This window comes from Quercus lobata, chromosome 6 (genome assembly GCF_001633185.2).
Source record: "Quercus lobata isolate SW786 chromosome 6, ValleyOak3.0 Primary Assembly, whole genome shotgun sequence".
NCBI lineage: Eukaryota > Viridiplantae > Streptophyta > Magnoliopsida > Fagales > Fagaceae > Quercus > Quercus lobata.
The window spans coordinates 46,176,354-46,186,463 of record NC_044909.1 but is presented as its reverse complement, the minus strand read 5'-3'; the positions used below and the strand labels follow the sequence as shown (position 1 = coordinate 46,186,463).

At 35.0% G+C, this 10,110-nt stretch overlaps 1 protein-coding gene across 1 annotated transcript; it reads left to right on the top strand.

Moving 5' to 3' along the window:
• The first annotated feature begins 422 nt into the window (after window positions 1-422).
• LOC115994769 (pyridine nucleotide-disulfide oxidoreductase domain-containing protein 2-like) lies at window positions 423-9,196 on the top strand. Its single transcript, XM_031119026.1, has 16 exons — window positions 423-870; window positions 964-1,125; window positions 1,333-1,512; window positions 1,993-2,050; window positions 2,517-2,567; window positions 2,733-2,815; window positions 3,608-3,695; window positions 4,445-4,486; window positions 4,574-4,648; window positions 4,800-4,868; window positions 5,757-5,872; window positions 6,619-6,731; window positions 7,466-7,545; window positions 7,764-7,884; window positions 8,423-8,489; window positions 8,632-9,196. Exons 1-16 carry the CDS (start codon window positions 599-601, stop codon window positions 8,759-8,761), a joined length of 1,707 nt encoding a protein of 568 aa, XP_030974886.1. The 5' UTR covers window positions 423-598; the 3' UTR covers window positions 8,762-9,196.
• The last annotated feature ends 914 nt before the right edge of the window (window positions 9,197-10,110 follow it).

Genomic DNA, 10,110 nt, shown 5'->3' with positions numbered 1-10,110 from the left:
GGTGGACCCGGATGGATGCTCCATCCTTCCTTTTTCTTTTTCTTTTTTATATCATATAATCTCAACAAAACTGGAGACATTATCATGTCAGCACAATTTCCTTTCTTTTCCTTCTCATCCTCTGTTTCCAAACAAAGTGTAAGTTTTAGCCATTGAAAGCAATTGCACATTAAATCTGTGCTCTAATCTCTACTCTTGTACTAATGCTTGATTAATGTTATTATATTTGCCTCGAAGAAAAAAATTTATTGAACATTTTTTATTTGGAATAGAAATGGCATAGGACAATCGATTTCAAAATACGACTGGTCGTAGTACGTGCTATGCTATAAGCCTATATCAAGTATCAACAATTGTTCATTCCCAAAAAATATATATATATATATCAACAGTAGTTTATTACTCCCAAGTCCCATCCCACGTGTCAAAGCTTGATCTTTGTCAGTTGTCTTTTAGCCTCTTCATTCAAAAGCACCAAGCCACCAACCGTCACTTACTCATTCTCTAAATTTAAAATCGTTGATCAGAGAAGAGAGAACACATATCAAATAAAACACTCTCTCCCTGAACTTCCACTTAGTACTATTCTTCTGAGAGAATGTGGCGAAGGTGCTTTAGCAGCAGCAGCAGCAGCAGCAGCGCAACCGCGACGAGCGCGTTGAAGGACAAGAAATGGGACGCGCTGGTCATCGGCGGCGGCCATAACGGCCTAACATCCGCCGCGTACCTAGCACGCGCCGGCCTCTCCGTCGCCGTCCTCGAGCGTCGCCACGTCATCGGCGGCGCCGCCGTGACCGAAGAACTCATCCCTGGCTTCAAATTCTCCCGCTGCAGCTACCTCCAGAGTCTCCTCCGCCCCTCCATCATCAGGTTCATCTTATTTCGCATCTCTCACTCTCTAAATTTTATGTTATAGTTAATTAAGCAACCGTGTTTATTTGCTTTTTTTTGGCAATGGAAAAGAGAGTTAGAGTTACGGCGACATGGATTGAAGCTCTTAAAGAGGAGTCCATCTTCGTTTACGCCTTGTTTGGATGGACGCTATCTTCTGTTGGGACCTGATAAGGACCTTAATCATTCTGAGATTTCCAAGTTCTCCAAACAAGACGCCGATGCTTATCCAAGGTCCTTCTATGCAATTTTCTCTTTCCTCTTCGTTATTATCTCTATCTCTGATAGCATGTTAAATTAGCGATTGTACTTAACCGTTTAACCATAATTCTAACAAAAATGACATAGAAGAATACATAGGAACGACTATGATTAGTTTATCAAGGAGCCATAGCTAATGCCGTAGTTTTGGGACTAAGGCTTTGTTGTTGCGATTTACAGATATGAAAATCAGCTAGAGAACTTCTGTAAATTTATGGATCCGCTTTTGGATTCAGCACCTCCTGAATCTTTGCAAGGTGTTTCATCTTTCAAGGATCGTTTCAAGAATGGAATACAAAAATCATCGTTTTGGGCTCATTGTTTGCGGCAGGCTATCACCTTGGGCCAAAAGGATATGGTGTAAGAGTTCTTGTTCTTGATATATAATCAGTGTTATATATAATCAGTGTTAACGAATTGCGTTCTGGTTATTTTTACAAATACAGTTATTTGTTGTGGTCAAGTGTATATGGATTCCGCCAATGTTCTTATGGCCCCGCTGGATCTGTGGCATCTGCCCCCTTCTGTGGGATTCAGTTCTTTCAAATTGATTAATTTTATGGTTTGGATTAAATATTGTAAATCTAAAGTAATAGCTAGTGCCTTGTAATTCAAAATTTTAAATGACATAGCATCATATACACAGTACATGGTTAGATATACAAGAAATAAAATCTTAATCCAAAAATGGACTTGCAAAATGGAGAGAATCCTAATTCATTTGGTTCTAGGGTCCAATCTCTTGAAAGTTCATGTGGATTCCATGGCTGCTTGATTTATATAAAAATTTGAATTACAGTCTCAGCCTTTTTATGATATGTATTTCTTGATTTTTGACAGGGACTTTATGGACCTTTTATTGTCCCCAGCATCGAAGGTTTTGAATAACTGGTTTGAGGTTGTCATTATAGTCTTGATTTCTTTGCAATTTTATCCTTTAAATTTCTCGATTTTATTTATTGAGATATATTGCTTCCGCTTATATCAAAACTCAAAGATGATATTCAAATTTACTTCATTAACTAGTTTCAAGTATAGGCATATAGAAATCTCACTCGGGAAGGAATTTTAATCATTTGGATTGTTTAAATTAATTTTTAAGTATTCATTGACATAGTAGAGCTTTTCATTGTGTGTCATTCCTCATCTGTAAAGTAACTAAAGGATTCTTTCTTAAATTATGCGGTTTGATATATTCATGTTATTGTTCACCTTTACTCATCAAAGTGTTCTCGTAGTGATTTTGAATATAGTCTTGTTGGGGGCATAATTGACTATGATAGTTTTCTGACGGGGTTTAAACCTTATAAAGTTTTAAGTCTATTGGTTCAATGAATATCTGTTACTGACTTTGATATTTATAGACAGATGTTCTGAAGGCAACGCTTGCAACAGATGCTGTAATAGGAACCACGGTAGGAGTTGTTATTAGAAAAACATGGAGAAACATTTTTTTTGAGCATTGAATCATTCTTTATAACACAAATGGGCATGTGAACAACCTGGAAAACTATTTGGCACAATTTCTGCTGCATTGTAAGTATTAATATACAATTGACCTCCTATAATCTGTACAATAGGGGAGTGTCCATACACCTGGGAGTGGATATGTTCTACTTCATCATGTGATGGGAGAAACTGATGGCGATCATGGAATTTGGTCGTATGTATCTCTAACAATGGCTTGACGTGTAATTTGTTCATCACAGAAACAGCATTGTAAATTTCCTTTGATCCTTTTCCTATTTAAAAGAAATCTAGATTTCATTGATTGTTAATAACCAAGTATGTCTTAAAAAAAAAAAAAAAAGCTAAGTATATTTTGTATAATTGAATAGAAAAATGAAGCAGTGATATATGGTAATTCTAGTGTAACTGCATGAGGATAGTTAGAGGGCAAGAAAATATGGCCTATCATGGAGTAGAAATGTCACCATTAGCTTTGGAAATCAGAATAAAGGGATGCCAAATCCTCTAACTTGATGATAAAGAAACTTTATCAATTTGGTAAATACTAAAAATGTGTAATATTATGTGTTTGTGACTTACATTGACTTCAGAAAGCTTTTAGAGAGATTTGCAGGAACAATTGACCCTTCTACATCTTTAAATCATTATATATTTTTCTTAAGCTCGTATGATGTGCCCATTTGTTGGTCAAGATTAATTAGCACCTTTACAAAAACCACAAATTAATGCTCTCCCCTTTTCTTGTTATAGTTGGTAGTTAATGAATTGGGCAATTAGCCATCATGTTTAAATTTATACAAGTATGAGTTATTGCTTTAAGCTCCCTCTTAGAGAACTGGTGTACTTGAAAACCAAGATTTCTCTCCTTTTCTTGTTAAACTTGGTAGTTATTGGATTAGTCATCGTGTATGTATACAAGTAGGAGCTGTTTCTTTAAGCTCCCTATTACAGAATGGATGTGCTTGAATCTTAATATTTCCTGTAGGTATGTGGAAGGTGGGATGGGCTCGGTATCCTTGGCTATCAGTAATGCTGCTAAGGAAGCTGGGGCTCATATTGTCACAAGTGCAGAGGTATATGTGTCTGGAATCACTCCAGTAGCTTTCAGTAATGCATGCCCCTCTTATAAGTACTTTTAAACATTGTTCTATAAACTTCAATTTGATATTATTCGGTTGCATCAGTGCAATTTTGTAGTCAGACATAACCAGGATAGGCATGGAAATGTTAGATTCTAGAAATTTAATTAAATTCTAAAAGATTTTAATGGAAGGTTCAAATCATTTGAGACAATGGAATGTATTGAGTTGTTCAGGAATTTACAACATCATGGAAATACTGTTCAGAATTAAAATTTTGAATTTGTACTTTTAAATATGTTGAGAGTTGCATTACTTGATGCCTTATTTGGGATATCAGCATGCAGAGCCCTGGTCCAATTGCCCTTTATGACTGTGAGTGCCTACAGAGGGAAAGACCTAGAGCTTGGGAAACTTTACTAAATAGTTACTGTAGTTGGATCAAGCAGTTTAGAAGGAACGATGTAACCTTCAAGCAGGTCCCATAGTGCCTCTGATTAAAATAATTTAGACAACAGTACACTGAACACCCAAATATTTTAGATGATAGTGATGTAAATGCTGAGTTTAAGGGAAATATTCTGTTAATTATCTTTGATTTAGGGATCCCCATAAAATAGAATTGGTGTAATTCACTGCAAACTTTTTTTCTTCATTGGTTTCCTTAATATTTTTCAGCTGATGCAGTTATACTTTATGTATTTGTCTTTTGCTACCCTTGATTTTTCATTTTTGACATTTAGGTTTCACAATTATTGGTTGAAGACTCTGGTGCAGTGAATGGGGTTAGTTTTGTTGCATGGCTTCCCACAGTGGAGCAGATTTAAAGCGTGGTCAAACTAATTATTCTATGCATGGCTAATATCATTTAGGTATTGCTGGCTGATGGTACACCAGTGCGTTCTTCAGTTGTTTTATCAAATGCAACCCCTTATAAAACTTACATGGTATTTTATTGACACTACTGATTTATTTTGAATTTACTCAAAGCATACACAACTGATGTTGTAATCATGAGAAAGGTATTTAGGTTAAATTTCTTATCCCCTCTGTTCTGCTTGGATTTTATTGTGATTATAGGTTTTGCTCATGTGACAGGATTTAGTGCCTAGAGATGTTCTTCCTGATGATTTCCTCCGAGCCATTAAGTACTCTGACTATAGTTCTGTAAGCTCCCTGTTCAACTGTATTTACTTTGACAGTCAAGTGCATACCTTCTTTTTTGTGTCACTTTGTCTGTAATATTGAAATGCTTAGGTAGAGGCAGATATACAACAGCTTCTTGGGTACTATAAGCTATTGAAGAAGAATGTTCTAACATTCTGTAATAATTAGGATTAGATGATTGCATGAAACTTGGTCTAAATGTAATCTATGACCAATTGTGGGATAAGTCTATTAGATATATAACAGCTTCTTGTGTACTATAAGGTATTGAAGAAGAATGTTCTAACATTCTGTAATAATTAGGATTAGATGATTGCATGAAACTTGGTCTAAATGTAATCTATGACCAATTGTGAGATAAGTCTATTATGAACCTTTCAGTTGACTAAGATTTTGGTGCTCATACATTCTAATCCTGTCATTATTTGAAGTCATTGGGTTTATGTTACTTTGCAATAAGAAAAGATATTAGCAATCTATTGGCCTGAAGGATATAGAAAAATATAATTTGACTGAAACTAGGACTCTAATAAATGAAATTATGGTGGATACATAAAGGTCAAAAGAAGCAGGTGAACAAAATCCTCCAAGACTCTGTGTTCCTTAGCACTTTGTTATGCTGTGTAAAAGAATCTAATGATAAAATCCCGTATCACTTCATGAACTTGAAAGTCAAAATGCTTTAATCTTCTATGATTCTGGGAAGTATCAAAATTTTTTATGTCTGCAGAAAGTTTACGGCACTTTCTAACTATAGTAGCATCAGTTCTAGTACATGGAAATTACCAAATGAGCCTGTAGGACCAATTGAAAGTTGTAGCAGGACTTGTTTCCCAGTACTCAAAGTTACTTACTTCCTCTGTATGTGGCTATCATCTACTGAAACAGGCAACAACAAAAATAAACTTAGCAGTTGATAAATTGCCCCAGTTTCAATGCTGCAAGATAGGCCATCCTGATGCTGGTCCTCAGCATGTTGGCACCATTCATATTGGGTCTGAAAGGTATGGCGTTATCTCAGCAATAATAATATATTGGTTTTGGATCCATGAGCTATTTCTCATATGTTCGCTGAGGCAATTAACTAAAAAGATGTTTCAAAATTGTTGATCACTAATTTCAGGCATCCAAGATTATGCTAATCCTTTGGCAATTTGATTTGGATAGGGTGAAAGGCACAGCTGACAAAAAATATTTGATGACAATGTTTAGATGCACGTCTAACCTGTTATTTCATTACACTAAACTCGTCTAATGCTTTTCACGTTGAGTTAATTTTTAGACCTTATAAGAGGGGGAAGTGTCCAGTGGACAATTGGCTCAAAATTCTGCTGGTTCTCTTACCAGCAACATCAAGCAAGGCGGAAATGCAGAGGGGGTTTTATGTAGCAAACTCAATAACTGTAGGAGTTGAGCTCAGAGTATGCTGATAGACATGGTGATAGTTGCAGTTGTGGAATAAACTTTTGTTGACCAGTTTAGTTAACATTCCTAACATGTTGTTTCCCTTCCCAAACAACTCTAACATCATGAGAGTGAATTGTAAACCTTTCACTATAATGAACAGATTATTTGAAACATTTAGTTATATCATTTAATAGTGGACTACCTTCAAAAGTTGAGTGATCCTGGCAAATGTTCCCACCTTTAATTTTAGATTTCAATTCTGCGCCCTTTACCTCTATTTTGGACATCTAACATTTGAATGCAATTCCAAACTTTCTTATATCTGTTCTGCCTATCTTTTAAGTATGGAGGAAATTCACTCAGCCTGTCAAGATTCTGCCAATGGAATACCTTCACAAAGACCAGTCATTGAGATGACAATTCCCTCTGTACTTGACAAGACTATATCTCCACCAGGTACTTAACTTTGTCTTTGAGGCAATTGTGATATCTTTTTCCTCTTAGCATTTTTCTGTGTGTCATTAAATTGATGGGTTTTGCACACCTTCTATATTTTCTTTACCAAAATCAAAGTAATTGGAGTGGAACCTCAATTCTGAATTCACTCTCGTATTGTGGCAAACTTATGAAAAAGATGTCCATCAACTTATATTTTTACATTCTTACCCTTTCAGTAATTAGCTCACCCACACACGGATTTTCAGTTCAGCATTTGTTTCATTGGTGTGCAAAATGCATATCTCAAATTTTTTATATGCTTAATTTATGTTTGTATTTCTAGTTGTAATTTTCACTTAAAACTTTCTGTCAGCTGTAGTTGTTTTGTGTGTGTGTTGGGGGGGGGGGGGGGGGGGTTTGGGTTGGGGGTAGTTATTCAAAATAAGATGTGCTAGAATTAACCCCAAATGTTCTTAAATAAAAATGGAAGAAGGGATGGATTGAGTAAGTAGGATGGTCCCTATAAGCTTTTGTGTTAAAACCACTCTGGAGAACCATTAGTGTGTGACATGGCCATCTGTATTTGCTTCGTTTTCAATGATGTTATTACTTCTTCTTTTTTTCAGTACTGATATTCTTTCATGTGATGACCAAGAAGTTGGGCATGATCTAGAGATTTTTTCATTCTCAAGTATCCTCTGCTTGCTCATTTTTCAATAGCAAATCTGTCAGAATCTTTTTGTTTTTCATAGGTAAGCATGTGATCAACCTGTTCATTCAATACACACCATATAATCCATCGGATGGTAGCTGGGGAGATCCTGCTTACAGAGTAAGTTATATTTTAGAAATTGGTGCATTGACATTGTACTGCAATTGCTTCCTCTTGCTTTATACATAAAATGTCTTTTATCTTTCAGCAGTCACATGTTCTTTTGTTTTCCCAATTAGAAAATTTTCACTCTAATTATGATTTAATTTGTTTGTGGGTAGCAGATCTTCACTGTTCTGACTAATCCTTGGAAAACTGGCAAATTATCTTCTTTGCAGGAATCATTCGCACAAAAATGTTTTACCTTGATTGATGAATATGCCCCTGCATTTAGCTCATCGGTCATTGGCTATGACATGTTGACTCCACCAGATCTTGAAAGGGAAATTGGTCTGACAGGTACTTCATAACCACAAATATTGACCTAGGAGTTTTGACAGGATGTTCAGGCAATTAAGTTAGGGTCTAATTGGCACTATACAACCAAATAATCCTAAACCAAAACACAAACTCTGTTAGGGTTACACAAATATTTGGTTGCAGGGTTGGAATCCTAAACCAAGTTGACAGAGTTTTGCTCCAAACCTCCAAACTATTATCAGGCTACTTAAATAAGCATTCATGAATACTTTTTGTTACATGGCCTATTTAAAAAGCCATGTGACTTGTTTAGATGACTTAATCATCTAAAAAAAATACACATGCATGGTCATTTGAACCATCTAAATAATGTTAAACAAGTACTAGCACTAAATCAGCAAAAATTTAGTTCACAGAAATATAAGTTTATAAGACTTTGTTGTTATTGTTGGGACAAAAAAGCTTGATAATTTGTTTACTTTGTGACTATTCTCATAAATTAACCAAGCTGCTTATCGTACAATTTTATAAAGATACTGTTTCTTAAACCATTCTAACCTAAAATGATGTTTAACAGGAGGGAATATCTTCCATGGTGCTATGGGTTTGGATTCTCTCTTTCTCATGCGGCCGGTAAAAGGATGGTAATTCATAAAAGCATATAGATGTTTACAGTTAAAATCATCATAGAAATTTGTCTTTTTCTTGCCATTCTTTCTTACATAGTTTGATAGTTACATGGGGAAGTATTGAAATCTAATTTGATTTGTGATTTTGGGAACGAAGGTCAAATTATAGGACTCCACTCCAAGGGCTGTACTTGTGTGGGAGCGGGGCCCATCCTGGCGGTGGTGTGATGGGTGCACCTGGGCGTAATGCTGCACAGCTAGTTCTTCAAGATGTCAACAAATCATAAGATTGATATATTAAAATTCCCCTGCCATATGGTCTGAACTGAGCTTATAAAAAAACAAAAACAAAAATTTGAAGGCTTTTTCCTATTTCCTTTTTATTCTTTTAGTGGGATTTGTTTTACTATTAGTTATTTTATGAATCGGCACTATCTTTTCCTTGCTATCTTTATAAACGTCAGACCACCCAGGCTTTCTGTTTCCCCTCACATGTAGACAAATAGATTGGAGCTTTTACAAAGCTAACTTATAAAAGTTGGTTTTTCGAAAGCTATAGTTGATTGGGTCCATTAACGAATGCTGAAGTGGGAGTTGGTCAATATTCAATTAAAGAGGTATTTGTTTATTTGCTTTTAATACTTTTCGATGTAGTGGGACTTTCTCAAATCCTCCATAATGAGTGCAATTGAGCACCTTATTACATATTTTGATTGATTGTATTTCTTGAGTTAAGTGGGTAGCCTGGAGTAGAAGGAGAAAAAAATTCATACCCATGTAGAAACCTATTCACAAATGTCTATTAAGCATTGTGCATCTGAATTATAGTATTTATTGTTGCTATGTTTTTATTGAGTCACATCAATATAACATTTTGGTCCATTTAGTTTATTTCGGTCCACTTTGGTCAATTTGGTCTATATTGGTCCGCTTCAGTCCAAATCAGACTATTTGGGTCTATTTCAGTCTATTCAATCCACTTTGGTTCATTCCCATGTGGTTCATTTCGAATCGCTTGGGTCCATTTTGATCCATTAGGCCCACTTTGATCTATTTCAGTTCATTTCAGTGATGCTTTGAGAGGAAAGGTCTGTGTAGAAAAATGAGCTATTTTAGTAACAATTATGGTACATTCTCAATATAATTGCCATAATGTCGGTAAATTTTTGATAAATTACTTTTTATTTTATGATATAAGTAGTGAATTTAGTTATATCTATTTCCTCAATAGGCCATTTAATACTTATAAATAATGAACCGATTGTAAGTATAGATTAAAGCATTATGTTTCCTTGAGAAGGGGGGGAGGAAATCCTTACAAAATTTAAAACACTTTCGAATACAAATATAGATAACTTAATTTATAAAATCTAATATATTATATTACTATATTTTATTAAAAAATTATTACATTATTTTAAGAATGGTTTGAGACTAACACTTGTAAATCTCATATTCTATTTTCATTTTTCACTTAACAAAGATACAAATTGTCAAAATTTTCACTTAACAAAAATATAAATTGTCAAATTTTTCTGGGAAGTCTCCTATTAGTAATTTTAATCCCACAGCTTGTATGATACATTCTGTGACACTTGTTGAACCACACATATAATTCACAGGATTTTTCCCAGCC